The sequence below is a fragment of the Mauremys reevesii genome, linkage group 2, assembly GCF_016161935.1.
Source record: "Mauremys reevesii isolate NIE-2019 linkage group 2, ASM1616193v1, whole genome shotgun sequence".
Lineage (NCBI taxonomy): Eukaryota > Metazoa > Chordata > Testudines > Geoemydidae > Mauremys > Mauremys reevesii.
This window is the reverse complement of record NC_052624.1, coordinates 200,995,004-201,014,818: the sequence shown is the minus strand read 5'-3', so window position 1 is coordinate 201,014,818 and position 19,815 is coordinate 200,995,004. Positions and strand designations below refer to the sequence as shown.

General features: G+C 40.0%; 1 protein-coding gene across 19 annotated transcripts in view; it reads left to right on the top strand.

Moving 5' to 3' along the window:
* Window positions 1-19,815, top strand: part of PTPRM (protein tyrosine phosphatase receptor type M) — a 717,223-nt gene that overhangs the window by 677,797 nt on the left and 19,611 nt on the right. For all 19 annotated transcript variants that reach the window (XM_039523703.1, XM_039523700.1, XM_039523699.1 and 16 more), the window contains 5 exons: window positions 12,132-12,248; window positions 16,063-16,217; window positions 16,830-16,965; window positions 17,537-17,686; window positions 18,209-18,382. In XM_039523703.1, the coding sequence (XP_039379637.1) occupies window positions 12,132-12,248; window positions 16,063-16,217; window positions 16,830-16,965; window positions 17,537-17,686; window positions 18,209-18,382 (732 nt within the window). The remainder of the gene's footprint in view (window positions 1-12,131; window positions 12,249-16,062; window positions 16,218-16,829; window positions 16,966-17,536; window positions 17,687-18,208; window positions 18,383-19,815) is intronic.

The window sequence follows — 19,815 nt, the reverse complement described above, 5'->3', positions numbered from 1 at the left end:
TGGCTGGATGGTCATTAATCAGTACTAGGCACTTGCTTTTTGCCCCGGAGCATTATGCATCAGGGCTGTTTTAATTGCTGGTGGAGGAGCCACCATGAGGCTTTCCCTAATGCAAGCACCTGCTGCAGATGACTCATTCCCTGCATTCCCCTCCAGCAGGGTCTGGGTACATCTGCCAATACCTGTCATTATCTGAGACACACTTGTCAGAACTGTGCATCCCTTTAAGCTCTTGTGTGTTCCAGCAAGGGACCCTTGTCAGTTTTTCTGGCACCTGCAGACTGCTGTGCGCCTGGTATTTAAATGGCACAGAAATCTGTTTTGATTGTTTTCCCTCTTTAATGAACCTACTTGAGGGACATTTAGCTCTTTATCTAGTAGCCTGTTACCCAGTCACTCACATTTGCATTGTTTGTGTGGAGACTCAAAACTCACTTGTGTTGTTATATCAATCCATCTGCCAGAAGTCTTATCACAAAATCTGCAAGGCTCCCAAAGGAGACTTTTGCACTGGTAATTTAAGCTAATGATTTCTAAACATATTTAGTCAGTTTTATGAAGACCTCATTAGAATGTGACTGTTTATTAAAAATCTAAATGAGGTCTCACAGTCATTTAGGAAAATCGTTGTTGAGTTGCCATGAACAGTTCTTTGATAACAGGTGATGAAGTAGTTTGAGGCAAAGAGAGGTTGAAGCAGATGTGAGAGCCTCAACCAAAAAAACTACAAGTTCTTTAATAGCATGTATAAAAAATCTGTTTCCTCATTAGGTTGGTATTGGCCAGATTTTCCATTTAAAATGAAGTTTTGCATACAAGAAATGACACTCCGCTTAAGGAATAAGATGCAGACAGTTTTAGTGCCAGAATCAAAATTTTCCAAGGCACTGACTAGGGGGTAAAAAATAAAGCCAAGACCGCATAAAAATGCTCCAGAGAGACAAAGCTATTCCAAAATAGTAGGCTAATCTGAGAGACCTCTAATTTTCTGTGTTTAAACTGTGTAACTACTAAGTTGTTTAATGTGAATCAGGTTATTTTCCTGAGTTGGAGTTAGCTTAACATGAGGATTTTTCTTCTAGAAACTGGTATGTTTATCCAAAAAAAATGTGGATGATTGGCAAACATAGACAACAAATCATCATTGTCAGTTCTCAGAGACTGCATGTAAAGCTTGATCCTCCCATTGAAGTCAACGGGAGCCTTTTCATTAACTTCAGTGGGAGTTGGATTAGGCCCTTACGTCAGAATCATATTGGCCAAAGTCCCCTTCTGATTCTTGTTGGAGACCTGTATAGAATCTCACACCTTGAAACATCACTTCCTTCCCAAAAGCTTTATGGTGAAGGTTTGGAAAGCTGGAGAGTTCTGCTCATGTACCTGTATCAGTTTCTTGTAATCTCCTTTTCACTCATTGAACTGTTACTTATTTTTTGTTAGGCATCCAATTGGCTTGTCACATCACTTTACATTAGATTCTTTCAGGAGTCACTTTCAACACCCTTTTGCTTGATGGAGGAGTTTGGAAATAAGTAAATGATGAAAGCAATGATGAAACTCAACAGAAGCAGCTGATATAAAAATTCACTGCTAGTCCTCATGTTTTTCTATCATTATTTTAGTATCATAAAATATTTACCAACAGGTGGCAGCAGAAATAATTATGCAAAATAAAACCAAAGCAGAAGCATCATATTAGAAGCATAATAATTAACTATAGTGTCACAGTTATTATCAAGAACTAAAAACAGCAAGTTCTGACAATATTAATATACAGTACACAAAAATTAGTTTGGAAGCAGGCAGGGTTGCAATAATGTAACATACCTGAGACACACACGCAGAGCAAGGAAATGAATAGTTAAGCCAGTAACCCTCTACTCCTTAGCCTCTGCTCCTTCATGCACACCTTATCTTTACCACAACCATACAACAGACTATGCATTGCAACCTTAATTCTGCCCCTCTTCCACACATATGCACACACTCCTTTATTGGATTATCTTTCCCCAACAATAGTAGCCGTGGTTGCTTGATGTAGGAGTTAGTTGTACTGGGACACAGCAGTTTAGCGTTTGCAGAATGGCAATTAAAAGTGATGATGAAAGGCTGGCGTCCTTGTGAGCGCAGAGTTAAGGTTGCACTACATGGTCTGTGTTGTGTGGTAGTTGTGGTAATAGTAGAGTATGGAGGGAAGAGTAGGGAGTATGTGCAGTTAGGTGTTTTAACTTTTCATATCCTTGCTGTTATGGATTTGTCTTGGGTATGTTATGTGTGTAGCAATCTTAACTATTTCACAGAAATGTGTTTGAGCTGTTAATATCCTAGGGTGTTTCAAAGTGTAAGTAAGAGTGGGTACATGGGTGAGACTAGGCAAACCTGTATGAAGGTAGAAGATTTTACCTGCCAGCAGCTGCATGTGAGCCCTTCATAACCAGTGGCTGCCCAAGAAACTATTGTAGAGTAAAATCTGACAGGAAAGGGTGGTTCCTGTTAGAGAAGATTGTATATATACCCAGCCCCCATCAATCAAATGTCCATGCACTTGGCACTCATCAATCAAGCTTGGGTGCACAGCACATGCATTTTTAATTATAACGTGAATAATGGTTAAAAATGACCCCAAGTCCATAATCTGTTTTTTTTTAATTCATTACAACAGATCTACTCAGGATCCACATATTTACCAGTTTTTGTTTAGACAGACATTGGTTCATAAAAGATATCCATCAACAGTGAAAAGTAGGACTGCCAAGGACAAATATCAGCCAGATCCCAATTCCAAAGGCATTGTATTATAAATGTATAATGAGAACCCAGACACAAACTACATGTAAAATTTAATAGGCATAAAACTAACCATGTGTGAAATTTCACACCAATTAGCCACCCACTTTTAGAGTAACACAGGAATTTATAGCCCACATTTGAATAGAACTCTAACCATAAAGCTGCTACCAAGCACCTCCATAATATTGCATTTATATTGCATTTCATGTGCAAAAGGATTCCAAAGCACTTTTAATACTTACCACATAATATATGCAAACTATACATCCACCTCTTGGAGAGGACCCGTCAACTCCCAGCAGAGGAAGAAATTAGAAGGAGAAGGTGGGGCTGGATAGGACATACACTACAGCAGCAGCAAACAAACATCACCAGACAGCTGCGGTGGGAACCCCAAAAAGAAACGAAAGAGGGAGGCCCAGAAAATACCTGGCGACGCGACCTTCAGGTTGATAAAAAAAAAAAACTATATACCTGGAACAGCAGATGGCCCAGGGATAGAGAGATCTGGAGAGATGGATCTGTGGCCCATACCCATACCCCGGGTGGGGTGAATGAATGAATACATGGGGTTCATTTAATCCACTACTGAAGTGCAGCCACTGCTGGGGTGAAACACAGTAACTGTTTAACAGCACACAAAATTCTACATTAATATTTAGGTTAAAGTGTAGAATATTTTATCTAATTGAAACTGCAGGGAAATTTAATAAGACTTATAATTACACAGGTTGGAATTAGTTCTGGACATTGGGGTTAATACACTTGTTCTTATGAGAAGTGTCATAGATTTTTTAATGACCATCAGTGACTAAGATTTCTTTTATCTCTGAAGATGGAAACCAAAATATAGAGATGGGGGAAAACAACAGATGCATTAGATCCAGTCCCTGACTCCAGGCCCTATCTAATCTGTGCTTTACAACTAAAAATATTGTAATTCCCCATTTAGTGTTTATTTTATTTGTAAATATATTTTTTCCTGGTAACTTCTATACATAGTGGTGGTGGTAGTTGTTTTTAACAGAACATGATGGCAGATATGTTTTTTAACAGAATGCCGAACAAAAAAATTAGAAAATCTCGTAGTTTAAAACCATTGTTAATCTGACAAATCAGGGAATAACATTCTATGTCTAGCAGTCTAAACACATTTCTGCTTTCTAAATTTATAACCTGAAATAACAAGTTGGTCTTATTCCATCATGCTTAGCAGGGAAGGAGTCCTCAGGGGAAAGAATTGACTGTTACTCCCCAGGAAACTAGAAGGACTCTTTTGTAATCATTTAATAAAGATGTCCACAAATCAACAACATGTGCCTCATTGAACAGAGCAGCAGCATACGTGTGCACAACCTTGTCCGGTGTAACTTCAAGCAAAGATCAATTCAGTTTTCAGTGTTTTGTTGCATTCCCTTGTTTGCAGTAGAATGGATGCTCTAGAAAATATTCCTCAATTGAGATTAATATCTTAATTCTCACTAATCCAATTTAGACAGATCAATTTGAGAAGTAAACACTAGTGGTTTAAGGAAACACAAATATATGGATAAATGTGTTGGGGCAGATGTGTTGGGGCACATGCACAGAGCAAAAGTTAAAGGATGTAAAGGTGAAAGCTCACCTTTTCACTGCCTTGAGCATCTGGTCTTACGTACTTATATGACTGTCATCACTGTAAAATATCTGCACGTCTTACAAGCTTTAATGTATTTAGCTTTATAACACCCTTGTGAGATAGGGAAGTACTATTGTCCCCATTTTTCAGATGGAAAACTGAGGCTCAGATCCTCAAAGGTATTTAGGCATATAATTCCTGTTGATTTCAGTGGGAGTTAATTGCCTAAATACCTTTGAGGATCTGGGCCAGAGAGACTAAGTGACTCACCCCAGGTCACACAGGATACACCACAGTCTGTGGTGGAGCAGGGAATTGAAGTCCCAGGCTAATGGTCTAACCACTAGACCATCCTTCCTCTTTCCACTGGACCACAATCCATAAATGTAATGATCCATTGGACCATCCTTCCTTATGATTCTGCTTTGTGCTTGACCAGTTTCTCTAGGACCACTCTTATTTGCATAAACCTTTAATGGCCACAGGGGTCAAAATCACCCCAAGATAAGCAATGACATAGAGGCATCCAGCCACACCAGTTTCTTCATGCTGTACAAGCAAAGGCATGTGGCATATGAACCGTTTTGTCAGCTCTAAGTTGGATCACCTTAGAAATAGGATGATCTTCCCTGGGCCTGCTCACCCTGTTTTATGGCTAGATTGTGCCAGCAGTGCAGCACAAAGCAGCCACACCGCACCAGAGGCCCTAGGCCATCATATAGATTTTAGTGAACTAGATAACATTCTGTTTTTATTTTTTAATAAATCATTTTGGCTCCAATCCTGCGACCATTTAAGCATGTGCTAAACTTTATGTATGTTTACTCAATGTGCCGAATGTTAAGCAAGCGCAGAAGGACCTGATTCTGATCTACACTAATGCCTTTCACATTAATGTAAAGTGTATTCAGCAAGATAGTGTAAATCGGAATCAGGTCCATAAATGTTTGCTGCATCAAGACCTTTAATTGTTTGAAGTAAATACCTTTACAATGAGGACAGGAAAGATTTAACATAATTATAAAAAACACTGCTAGTAAAAATATCAAAATGTGTAGGTCAAAAATTTTAACAGAGCCTCTTTAGTTTGCATCTGGATACATTTCTTCGGTTTTTGTAAAAATATTTGGAACATATTTTAAAGCACAAGTCGAACAGAAGGCTTAGGTATATGATACAGATATCTATATCATATACCCAAACCTTCTGTATATATAGTTAAAATAAATATTAAATGTATTATAATTGGTTTTCATACAGCAAAATAAAAATACCAATTAAAATAGGTTTTCGCACCAGTAAAATACTGATAAATGTCAGCCACAGGATAGAGAATACAATTTTCAATGCTCATGTAAGTAGAACAAAGATTGAGAGGTAGCTTTGAGATTATCACACATTTGTTTCCATTCACATTGCCAAAAAATACAGGTGTACTCCCCTTAGAAGGTAAAAGTGTGATTGGAGGGACATCATGACAGCTCTATGGGCATAAAACCCCAGGTGCACTTGTCCATCTGTTACATATGTATTTATTTTACTAATAGCTTTTGGGATATGTAAGCAGATCATCATCTACTTACATCTCAAAGACAGCAAAATGGGGTAACGTTAGAGCCTAAATGATAAAGATAAGGGTGGCAAGTTGTGCTCACCAGTAAATATGGCAAACAAAATGGGAGGCATATAAACAGTGAAATGGAATAGTGATTCAGCTTGATTGCTTTGAAACAGTGTATATGGCCTTAGGCAAGTAACATGCTTTGAAACTATGGCCATGAAAAGCAAGAACCAGAATTCACTCATCTTTGGAATAGGAACATTACAGAACTGATATGTGAACTGGCAGGGGGAAATAAACCTCATAGTTAGTATTCAGCAGTTTAAATAACACTGATCATTCAGATTTCCTAATTTGCTTTGATTCTAAAATATCCTTAACAAGATGTCATATAGCTAGCTATTGCCCGTGCACTGCATGGCTTATTGTTAATGTGGAACAGGTTTATATATTCTAATTTAAAATTAATCCTGAATTAAGTAAAGTTAATAAAATAGACATAAAATTTGAAACGGAATTTCATGGAAGTAAAATGAAATAGCCATCTAAAGTCATCTGTGAAAACTTTTTATACTTTTTACTGCGGTAAATCAGGATAACTAATCTTACTTTTATTTTACTGATTTGAAGAAAAAGGAGATCAAATAAGTGTAAGAATTCCACTAATTATAATGATTAGATATGTGTCTCAAATCTCTAGACTCTTTTGAAAATCGCAATCAAGATATCTGAGTTATATTCCCAGCTCTGGTGCAAACTTGCTGTTTGATCTTGGGCAAGTCAATTATCTACCTGTGCCTCATTTTACACACCTGTAAAATAGTTAAGAACACTAGTGTTGTGAGCTTAATTAATGCTTATAGTGTGCTTTGGGATCCCCATACGAAAGGCTCAGTATAAATGCAAGGTATCATTCTTTCTATTGTTCTCTTATATTCTGCTAGTGCAGGTACCGTATACACGAAGGCAGACAAATTCCTCCAGTCTGCCTGGAGTGAGGTCTCAAGGCTGAAAGATGCCTCCAACGTCCGCTGCACTGGGGACCAGAACTGGCCAATAAAGACCCCAAAGTGGCAGTGCCAGTATAGCAGGGCAGTTGCAGCTCACCTGTGAGATGCACTACATTTCAACACCTGTCCAGGACAGTCTCCTCCGATTGATTGTCCTGGCTGCCCTAACTCAGTTCTTAGGCCTGAGCGCTAATAGCAACATACCATGTTGACAGGATGAATCTGGCCATTGTCTTTAGAACCAATGTATAATGTTTAGCATATAAACATATAGCATATAGTTATCTTCTCCCAGCCTGTGAAACACATAGCAGAGTCAGTTGATGGCTACAGCTGCAGCCTTGGCACTGTTCCCATAACTCATGCACCCCTCTTCCACCAGAGAGAATTGTCAGGGGATTGTGTTGTCTATCAGCACTACTCCCAATCTGCCCCACATCCAAAATCCCCTGTGCGGTGGGAAGCAAAAAGCCTTTATGTGGCAGAGCTGCACGGAGCACTGAGGTTTATAACCTGCAAACCCTACCACAACTGTTCCATTGAGTCATCTTAAATGAGAATTCTAAAGAAAACAAAATCCAGCCATTAAGACAAAAGAAAGAGGAAGTGTGCATCACAAAATCTGCCACAGAAGTGGTCCTTTTAAATGTTCCTATCCCTTAATCATAGTCCAGGCTGTCTAGGCTGCACCTGTGACCTGAAGAAGAGCTCTGTATAGCTTAAAAGCTTGTCTATATTCACCAATAGAAGTTGGTCCAATAACTTTGTCTCTCGAGACTGCACCAAGTTAGAAAGATGCGTGTTTTCCTTCAGACCCAAGCAGTTTAGGTGAATCTATGTTTTAAATAGTTTATTTTACTAACCTTAGCAGTGTTGAGATGGCAGGAACCCATCTGAAAGGAGCTGAGCTAAAGTTAGAAACATGATGCTCAGTAGTTGTGTTGTGACTAGGACCACTGCTGCAGCTGCTTCCTCTTTCATACGTGCCTTGGACATGTGTATGCGTATCATATTTCACCCGTGAAAAAGCTACAGGCAGGAAGAGGAAATTAAGGTCAGAAACAGGGCTGTCAGTAGGCTGTACCAGTCTGGTGACAATGAGAAGAGATGCTTACTCTGCACAGGAGACAGGAGAACATCTTCACCATGTGGGGAAAAAAGCTATTTCAAATAGTTCCCTAACAACAAATGTAAAGGTTCACTCAGTTTGAGTCAGGGATTTAAACAAAACCAGTGGCCTGGATTATCAAATAGAATAGGCATACAGATAAACAATGAACCTCCACTATGTTTCTGATGGCTTCCCTTTTCCTAACTTCAGGTCTTTTGGGAAATCTTCTAAATGGAATTTTTAAAAAGTATTATAGACAGTAGAATAGAAGTACCAGCACTATGAACTGCATGCAGCTATTTTTAATATTTTAAATAGTGTGTGTTCATTGCTGGCAACAGATATTAGATACATTTCTTCAGTGAAGAATGAGACTAAATATAGTGCCTATTTTTATTACTGTTCTATTCATTTCCAGTGTAAAATTTGCAGTAACTTTTGTAGGCAGCCAATCAAGAATTGTATATTTATGCAAAACTATGTACTTGCATATATTAGAAGATTAACATTTAATTTCCCCTTGGTGAGAGGAAGGGAGAAACTTCATGTGTGAGATACATAATAGATGCTTGTCCTATCATTTAATGCACTACTGGAACATGGCCATATACAAAAGGGATGGTTGTGATATAAGAACCTGAATAGAGAAGAATAGAATTTAAATATTTAACTAATTAATGTGTAATGTTCCTCACCAACCATCTAATTGACAAAAATTGGAGAACGGGGACCATTTTTCAGTACAGTAACTCCTCACTTAACGTTGTAGTTATGTTCCTGAAAAATGCAACTTTAAGTGAAACGATGTTAAATGAACCCAATTTTCCCATAAGAGTTAATGTAAATGTGGGGGGTTAGGTTCCAAGGAAATGTTTTGGGGGCAAACAAAAGTGCCACTTTCCCCTTCAAAGCTGGCCGGAGAGAAGCGGCTGCGCAGTTGCCCCTGCTCCTCCTGAGTCCTCCGGCCCGTGCTCCAGGGTCTGGAAGGGAGTTAGGGTGCGGGAGGGTGCTCAGAGTGGGGGCGTCGGAGGAGGATCAGGGCTGGGGCAGGCAGGAGGTGCAGAGCATTTACCTGGGGTAGCTCCTGTTTGGTGCAGGGGTGCCTGCAGCTCCTTCACCTCCCCATGGCCACGATTCTGGGAGCTGCCCATCTGAAACTCGTGCCCCCTTGTAATGTCAGCCAGGTGATGTTATAAGGGAGCATTGCAGGGCCCTTAACAACGGGCCCTAGGACCCTAATGGCCTGCAGCGTAAAGCCTTCAAAACAATGTTAAGTGGGAGGACGTTAACTGAGGAGTTACTGTATTTACAGCTACCTGTTTCTTCTTCAAGTAGTGTCCCTAGGGTGCTCCACTTCCGCCCCCTGCTCCTTTGAATGGAGATTTCTCATAGTAGTGTCCGTTCAGCCCGTGCATACATGCTAGTCACTCAGCCTCATGCCCCATGCCGTTGTTACATAGCACTGTGAAGGCAGACCACCCTCAGTTCCTTCTCAACTCATAACTCAGGCTAAAAATGAGCTCTGGAAGTTGAGATCTCTCAACTTTATTCTAGTACTTAGTTTATAGACGTTCTTAGTATTGGTGTAAGTAGTAGTAGCTTTAGCTTCTTCTTCGAGTAGTGTCCCTATGGATGCTCCACTGTAGGTGTATCTGAGCTTTCCTCTACACCCCTAATCAGAGAATTTTGGTAGCAGTGTCTGTTCAACTTCCATATGCGCCCTCCCTCCTGGTCTGCTTCGAGGCTATCTAGCGGTGACAGGCAAACCACCCTCAGTTCCTTCTCAACTGCCCTTTGCCTGAGATGGAATGAGTAGCAGTCCAGTTTACTTATTTACTTTATATTTGATAGTGTTAGTTTATAATTGTTCTGATGCTCTGCAAATTCCTCTAGAAGAGGTGAAAGACTCTAACCATAAATTGCTGGACATACTACACACATCTTCCTTGTTGAGAATTGCCCTCCCAAACAATGAGGCGCTTTTAGACCCTGACAAGGTCATCAACCAGACACCAGCCTCTATTCCACCAATATATAAAAGGGCTGCAAAAAGTTTTACATGCTCACCAAGCAGGCAGACTTTCTTTTCATGCACCCTCAGCCCACCTCTATAGTAGTGGACACTGTTAACGCACAAGGAAAGCAACATCACACGAAATCAACCCCCTATGATAGAGATTGTAAGAGGCTCGACCTGTTCGGGTGAAATGCATACTTCTCTGTGACTTTACAATTTAGAGTGTCAAACTACCAAGCCCTAATGGCTAAATATGACTATATGAACTACGGCAAACCCAGTGCTTTTATTGACCACTTGCCAGATACGCAAAAAGAGTAATTGCAAACCATTAGCCAAGAGGGCCAGTTGGTAGCGAGAACAGCACTACAAACCACGGATAGTTCAAAAGGTTCTGCAACTTCTAATCAAAGACTTTCCAAGTGGGTATCCGAGTGCATTAATTCTTGCTACTAATATCATAATATTCAAGCTTTTTGAGACATATGAATTCACTATACAAGGTCCATTTCCACCTCTACGGCATTTCCTGAAAACGTGCCCATTATTGAAAAATGTAAAGCTGCTACTTGAGCTTCTATACGTATATTAGCTGAACATTACGCAGTAACTCATGATACTGCGTTCAATGCTGTGTTTGGCCCAGCTCTACTGTTTTCCATATTGTACTTGACTCCAAAGCTCCCTCCTCCTTAAAGGGGCACTGTTTGGTAATCACCTACAGTGAAGCACCTGTAGGAACACTACTCGAAGAAGAAACAATGGTTGCTCACCCTGTGCGGTAACTGTAGTTCTTCAAAATGCGTGCCCTATGGGTGCTCCACTACCCACCCTCCTTCCCCTCTGCTTCGGAGTTCTCTGCTGTAGGGCTTTGCAGTAGAGAAGGAACTGAGGGCAGTTTGCCCGCACACTGCTGTATAACAATGGCATGGGGCATGAGGCTGACGAGCACGCATGTGCGGGCTGAGCAGACACTACTGTGAAAAACCTCTGATCAAAGGCATTGGAGGCACAAACGCACCTAGAGCGGAGTACATATCTCGAAGAACTACAGGGTCGAGTAAGGGTGAGTAACCATTTCATCACAATACACAACTCTCCTCATCCCAGCCACACTCATAAAGGTGACTAGCACAAAGGTGCTTCACATTTTAATTTTACATACTTTGTGAAGGTTGTGCTAGGCTGAACTGGGGTGCACCAAACCCCGGCAGCTCTTGAATAGAGTTCATGCAAGCCTCCTCTCCTCTTTCCTTTCACTTGGATGAATTCCCCAAAGCCCACTGAAGTCAATGATTGTTCAGAGTCACACAGAGAGTCAGTGTTAAAGCCAGGAATAGAATCTCCTGACTCCCAGTCCTGTGCTTTAGCTATATAACCACCTCTGACAAGTTCTTTTGAGAAGTTAATTCTAAGTTGGGAAAACTGATGCTTTTTCTTTCCAACATTAGACAAACCCTTATGTCTGCAGCATGCATTGCCATTTTAAAAGAATGCAAGATATTTTTGAAACAAGTAACAACTGCAGGTGGAAGAAAAAATCCAGAGAGCTTGAGTTTATTCAAGCTTCTATTTGTAGCTTTTCCCTCTGGATACTCCCTGACTTGGAAAGAACAAGAAATGAATGGTTATTGTAACTGAGCTATGAACAGTGTAAACATCCTTCATGCTACATAGAAATTTGCCATATTTTACTGAATATTATTCCCACCTAGAATCCCCAAACTGTCTTTTAAAAAAGGTATGTCCTTTAAATCAGTGGTGAAGCGGTTAAAAAAAGAAGTAGTAATATGATAACTAACCAAGCTAAACTATATTCCCCAAATGAAAAGTTGGCAAACTCCATTTACCCACATTTACCCTCAGCTACCCTACTGCTTTAAATACACGGACCATTTCCTTATATAAGTAGCCTGCCTGTTTTATGTGTGGTTGAATTTGATATCGTAAATCACTGCAAAAGGTACAGAACAGATTCAGATGCTGAAAAATATGAACCTTAAATTCTTTTGTATTTTTAAAAGGTCAAATGCTGCAAATACTGGCCAGATGACACAGAGATATATAAAGACATTAAAGTTACCCTAATAGAAACAGAGCTCCTGGCTGAATATGTGATTCGAACATTTGCAGTAGAAAAGGTAAGTTTGGAAAACTGTATTTTCTGAATATGTTGTTGTTTTCCCATACAAGTTAAATACATGTAATTTTTGTCACTTTGGAAAGATCCTAGAGTTCACTGGCTAACAGGCAGCCTATTTTTCATAGCAAATTACTTTTGGGTAGTCTTCCAGTGCTCCTTTATGGAAGATTAGATTTTCCCTTTCTTTAAATGCGGATCCCTTCTGCCTTGCCCTGGCCCAGACTTGAAATGGAAACAGAAATTCCATTCCCTTGGGGCACTAACGGAGGAGAGGCCTCTGACCCACCCATCAATTAAACAGGACATTGATGTGGTTTTCTTGTCTTCTGTTCACCACAATCAAGCCAGTCTGTGTCAAAAATAAGTCTTTTCATATACTACTATTATTCAGACGTCTAGCATGATTATAACTGCTGTAGTCCACTGGTCCAATATATTTCCTGGTCTACAGCAGAATTCTTTTAGAATGAAGTAATTTTATTAAGCAGGGGAGGTCCTTTACAAGCACAGTTACAAATGGCATATTGTATTGTCTTTTAGTTGATTTGAATAATACCGTTCATTTGGTTGTCACTTAGTTAACAGGTACTGTATTAAAACCAGGTTGTTTCAGACGGTTTACAGCCTAGAGAGGCAATGTATAAAACTACCAATGGGTGTGCTGGAAGCAGTGACAAAAGCAGCCTGGTTCAATGCTAAGATTTAGCATGCATTCTGGGTGTGCCATGATTTTTGTTCACTCACTAGTGTGTCTTGAATATCAAATAACTGAAAATGACTTATGTATTCCTATTTGCCATGGCATCAATTTTCTTTAAACCAAGGTTTTAAAGGTGTTCCCATCCAAGTTATTGAATCATCTAATCTCAGTTTGTGTTAGAGCATCTTGTCCATGATCTCACAATGCATGACAAAGGCAGATTCAGGAAGATGAGCAATGAATTTTTCCTATTACATTCTTCAGCCTAATCGTTATATATACACCAGTCCAGCAAACAGAATCTAATATTAGCAATACTTTTTCCTTGGCTCATTCAAACCTGTTGGCTCCTACTATTTAGATATTTTTTAATAAACAGATGAGAAGGGGGTGGTTAGACTTTGAAGAAGATGGGGTTTGGGTGATTTGTATTCATCAAGTTCTAAGCTCATGCTTTGAAGTTAGCTTTTCACTTCTTAGTCAGGACTGTGAAAAAAAGACATGGAGGATTTTACAGTTACTCATGACCAAAAGCTCATGAATAAGTGAATTGAAACAGATAGGGATAAACAATCCTATTTTATTTCAAAAAAATTTCTCCATTTGAAAATACCTCATTTAAGACAGTTTTTTAACAATAGGCAGCTTTTCAATAAGCTGATAAAGCAGCTTCTGTGTGGTTCAGAAAGGAATATGTTTGTTCCCCCCCCCCTCTGTTATTTATTTTTTTAGTTTTCCTTATTGTGCAGAACAGTCAGGGCTACCCATATCCTCCACCATATACTCTTTCCTGAATTTAGATTGTATAAAATGTTTCTCACCTACTTAGTTATTCAGGTCATGTTTTCTGTATGCTCCTAAAAGAAAACTAAGGAGTTTATTTGTTGGGGAGGGAGTTGATTGATGCATTTTAAAAAAGAAATGACAGTTTAGTTAATTTCAAGGTGTGGTGGTTGTAATCCTGCTCCTGTGTAATTTAAGACTTAAAGAGACTTAAGCCCTGATCCTGCAAACACTTTCATATATGCTTAACTTTGTGCACATGAGTAGTTTTTCAGGAACTACTAGTCAATGGGACTACTCATGTGTAACAGTAAGCAGCTGAGTAAGTGTTTCAGTAGCAAAGCCTAAATTATTAACAGTCTAGGGATAGTTTATAATATGACAGACTTTTCATCCCTTTGATTTCAAAGAAAAGGTGAAAAATATTGTCTTTCCAAGCTGAGCATATGCTTTCATGATTCACACAGTTGTGGTTCTGTTTTGGGTATAAAACCCAGTAGGGAGGCTACAGAGAGATGAAAATGGGTCTTTGTAGATACAATAAAAATAACTCATTATAGCAATATGCTATATGCAAAATCCTTTCTAAAATAGTGGAGCACTATCACAAATGGTAGACAAAAATTACCCTTGAAATATTTAAGTGTGAATCCATTGGGTGTATACAGCTCACATTTTGAAGGTACATAGTCATTTGCACTTGCCAGACAAGTAAGTGTGCTTGCAGACAGGCAATCACATGTACATCTACCTATTCTGCATGTGCAAATGGAGGTTTTGCATGTGTAATGGATGTACACTTAAATTTTGGAGGTGCAATTTAGGTGGTATGTTGACTAACAAATGTAAAATCCTTGTGTAGACAGGGCAATTTGTATTTTAACATATTAGGTGGTAGGGTATCAGCCTCCCTGTTAATGTGCGTGAAAATATAAATTGCCTTGTCTACATTAGAGTTTAAACATAGTTTTAAAACACATCTTTTTCCCAGTGAAGACATAGCCTAAAACAGAACACATTCAAATTTGGATATATTTTCCTAACCATTGCTTGTTCCTGTTGCAAACATACATGAACGTTAGGTAATCTCTCAAAATGATCCATTCTCCTTAATTTCCAAGTCTCTGTCTCCCTGATCTTGATCCTGCTCCCGCTCCCATTGAAGACAATTAAGGTTTTGCTATTAGCATAAGGGGGAACAGGAATGGGCCCTCTGACACACTGCTTGTTTCCAACAGCCCCTTTGAGATACAGATGTCCTAAGCGTTGGAAATCCCTGCCCTGGTTCTTGCATACTATTAATAAAGCTAAACAACAACTTTATACTACTTCATTACCATGCAAATAGAGTTAGGCCTTTTATATGCAAAGTAGTTCAAGACAGAGAAATATAGCCTTAAAAAGAAGAAACACAGAATACCAGATATTAAAATCATCAATATTCATTCCACAGCTAACCTTTATATCTGTCTAAGCTGGACACCACCTGTCACAATATTGTTTGCTTTTGAAATGTATATGGTGGCCCCTGGTGTATAGGTTTGTAAAAGACTATATTATACTGGCAAATACACAGGGCTGCAATTTTACAGAGGAAAAAATAGATTTAATAAAATCCATCTACTTAACTAGATGCCCTACTGGTTGATATTGTAAATGACAGTAGCATTTGGTTTCTTGGCAAATACAATTCCAATAGGCCCTCTGTAGGTATGTCACTATATGCATGTACTACAGGTGTTAAATTACTAAGGGCTAAGTGGTGGTTAGCCCTTAAGTGGCTGAGCAGTGGAGGGGAGTAAAGAGCCTTCTCCCCATCTCCAGTGCTGCCCACATAAGGGCCACCCAAACTGCAACCTTTGGGGTTGGAGGAGCACACACAGGTGCTGCTACTACTGGGTTGCTTCCCTGGGAACAAGGAATGAGAGAAATGAACATCAGAAATTCTAGGGTAAAATCCTGACGTCACTGAAGTCAATGGGAGTTTGCCACATGATTTCTGTTCCTGGCTTTGTTGTTGATTTACTCCCTTAGCACTAAATTGTTAAAGCTGTTTAGGCACCTAAAGATGCAGGTGGGCATTTAGTGGGATTTTCAAAAGCACCTGAGCAGGTTAGTATTAAACCAACCTATTTTATGCTAAGGTTTTGAATCCAGTTTAAAATCCATGCCTCATCTTGCCTTTTAAAGAACTCCAGTAGTTTTTTTTAAGCAAGGCCCAAGTTGTTAAACTCATGTTCAAACAAAGTCTCTCTCCTAATTTCTTCCCCATTTTCATTTCTACATTTTTTTTTCTTCTTCTTCTTCTTGTTTATTTGATTCTGGACAGAGAGGTGCTCATGAAATCCGAGAAATCAGGCAGTTTCACTTCACAGGCTGGCCAGACCATGGTGTACCATACCATGCAACAGGACTGCTGGGATTTGTACGGCAGGTGAAGTCTAAGAGCCCACCTAATGCCGGCCCACTGGTTGTACACTGCAGGTAAACAGAATGAAAATGTCTGCTTTCCGTTTTCCCTCTAAGACTCTGGGCCTCATTCCTCCCCCACTACGTTGTGTAATCACTCCATAAGTAATTGAAGCCATAGGAGCTACTCATAATCAGGGGCAGCTCTAGGAATTCCGCTGCCCCAAGCACGGCGGCACGCCGCGGGGGGCGCGCTGGCGGTCGCCGGTCCCACGGCTCCGGTGGACCTCCTGCAGACATGCCTGCAGAGGGTCCGCTGGTCCCGCGGCTCCGGTGGAGCATCCACAGGCATGCCTGCGGGAGGTCCACCGGAGCCGCGGGACCAGCGGACACGCCACAGACATGCCTGTGGGAGGTCCACCGGAGCCACCTGCCGCCCTCCCGGGAAAATGCCGCCCCAAGCGCGCACTTGGCGCGCTGGGGTCTGGAGCCGGCCCCGCTCATAATAAAGGACTAAGTAAAAACATAAAAAATGGCAAAATCGAGCCTGAGTCTTGCAAACCCTCATACACAGAACTCTTGTTGACGTCAGTAGGTATCCCACACCTGAAGCACTTGCAGAATCAGACTCAAAACCTCATATTTTCTAAAAATTCATACAGCGTGGACTGTGCTCTTTTATTTTAGCGCTGGTGCTGGTAGAACTGGATGCTTCATTGTCATTGACATCATGCTAGATATGGCAGAAAGAGAAGGTGTCGTAGATATATACAACTGTGTCAGGGAGCTTCGATCTCGAAGAGTTAACATGGTGCAAACTGAGGTATTGGCATCTTTCTTTGACTGTTACTGTATCATTTTCAGTGAAAGTACTGCTCTTTATAACATACGCTACCTGCCACAACACATGGAAAATACCTCATATGGTGCAGTGAGGAACAGCAAAGCCATTCAATATTTAAACAAACAAGCATATGGGTGGTACCTGATTGGATTCTGATTTTTGGGCTGATAAATGCTTTTAAAAAGATAGTTTGGGGGATATTGTTTAGTCAGAGCTAAGATCCACCACTTTGGGTCCCATTCATGAACAGAAGTGCCCGTGGAACTGTGCAAAAAGAAAAATGCAAGATGAGGCCACTATAAAAACCATTTGGGGTTTTTTTGGTGTACAGGTTGGTTGGCTTATTTATCATAACTGATTGGGCCCAACCCTTACACAGCTTTTTCTGTATATAATAGTATATTTCATGAACCACTTTTGCTCCCTACGGGCTCTACTCAGTGTACATTGATGTTAATGGGAGCTTTATAGATTATTTACTGTTTACTTGCGCACTAGTACTTGAGGTGTGCTCTCTCTAAGTCAGTAATTGTGTTGATTGCTTTACCAGGAGCAGTACGTATTTATCCACGATGCAATACTGGAAGCCTGTCTTTGTGGAGATACTTCTATTCCAGCTTCTCAAGTTAGGTCTGTGTACTATGAAATGAATAAACTGGATCCTCAGACTAACTCAAGTCAGATCAAAGAAGAATTTAGGGTAAGTCATGGACAGCACAACATGGATACATGCAATATGGCTCCTCATCCCATGCCCGTTGAAGTCAATGGAGACCCTCCTTTGATTTCAGTGGGGTTTGGATCAGGCCTATGAGAGAAGAACTACAAAACAGGGCAATAATATGTCACAAATTTCTGTTGAAATATGTAAAATAATAAAGATATAGATATAGGGCAGTTGTAAAGTTCTCTCTTTCCTCATAAACAGAGGTTGGAATCTTATGTGGTTTCCCTCCATGATCCTTTCTCCAGAATACAGGTAACCCTACAACCATCTTTCACGTTCTTCCTTCATATGTGTTCATATTCAGCAATCCAAGGTTTTTGCTTCTGAACCCAGCTGTTCATTCATTCGTTTGTTTTTCTTATGGTTTTTTTTACATTTGTAAATTCTCTTTGAAACTGTAGCCCGAGTTGATTTGAAATTCTACTATTTAACTATTTTAGGATTCGTTCACTGATGAGCTAACCTTGCTCGTGTCTTGTTTATTCTTTTTCATAGACTCTAAACATGGTGACTCCAACACTGCGTGTAGAAGATTGCAGTATAGCACTTTTGCCCCGTAATCATGAAAAGAATCGCTGTATGGATGTTCTGCCTCCAGATAGATGCCTGCCTTTCCTCATAACAATAGATGGGGAGAGCAGTAACTACATTAACGCCGCACTGATGGATGTAAGTCCAATTATATCATCAATAATAAAGCAGGAATAAACTCCAAACTGGAAAATCCTGGGAAGCGCAGTCAGCACCAGAGCACTCAAATCCTTCCACTTCCCTTTCAAAAAATGACACAAAATCTTTAAACCTCTGAGTACATTTAGGATCCCTCATATGTTATGTCACAGCCAAGGTTCCAAAACCACACAGAGAGAGCCAGCCAGGGAGTACTGACAAATTAAAAATGTCTGCATTTCTCGCTAGCTCTTGAATTTTTAACCATCTGGCCTAAGAGAAAAAGAGTTACCTATTAAGTCACCAAGGCAGCTAAATGGGATAATAGGGTTTGCAGCAGTATTTTAGTTCCCTTTCCTTTAATTTACTCAGTAATTAACAGAAAAAATAATTGCCTGTCAGCACAGATAGCACACAAGACATTACTCCAGTTATTCTATTTATATCTGTCTGAATGAACATTTCCTGTTCAGATGATGAAAAAATGAATATTTTTAAATGGAGTTATGGTAATTTTAATAGTGCTAATGGGATATCAGTAAAAAGACACTTAACTGTGTTTTACACTCTCTAGAGATTTATAGTATATCTCTGACATTTTAGAGCTGGAGTAATTAAAATTATGACACACACACATACAACAAGAAAATAGTGTTTAGGAAAGAATGAACACATTTCAAATACTCTTTCTGAAAAGTAAAGCTTCAGTAATAATAATAGTTTGCACTCATATAGGACTTTCCATCCAAGATCTCAAAGCATTTTATTAATGTTAGATAAGGCTCAAAGCGAGGTGGTGTTGTCTTTGTTTATATGAATAGGGAAACATGCAATAAAAGCTTAAATGGCTTCTCTAGGTTCACACAGTGTCCTGGGTCACACAGGAAGACAGTGGCAAACCTCAGATTATAATATCTCCTGTCTTGCCATTATACCACATCCTATCATAGAGAGGTCAGTATTATTTTGTTTTGTAAATAAGTACTGATCAAAAAAGAGGATTCCTTAGTATTAGCTTTTGCAGCTGCTTATCTTATTATGAACTGTTTACTTTTGATATCAAATTGTTGGGCTGGATCCTCAGATGTACCTGAGCCATGCTTGGTGCTCCAGGGCAGAGGAGTTAGGTGGCTTTCTGCCACTTTTCCATCCTCCTAATCTTGGAGGCGGCCCATGCTTGGTTCAGCAACTCCATCTCCCGGCAAACATCTTAGAGCAGCCTCAGGACTCTTATAAACTGTGCTGACTGGTCTGGCCACCTCGGGGCTGATCCATTTCCCTAGAATCGTTGGTGCACTGTGTGCTCCCCAGAATAGTCCCTACATTAGGGGCCAGGAGCAGGTAGTTTGCTCTTTCTTGTACCCCAGTCTCTACCAGCCAGTGGGCCAGGTGCTCAGTTGCTGTCTTCTCCCGTTGTATCCGTTGAGATGAAA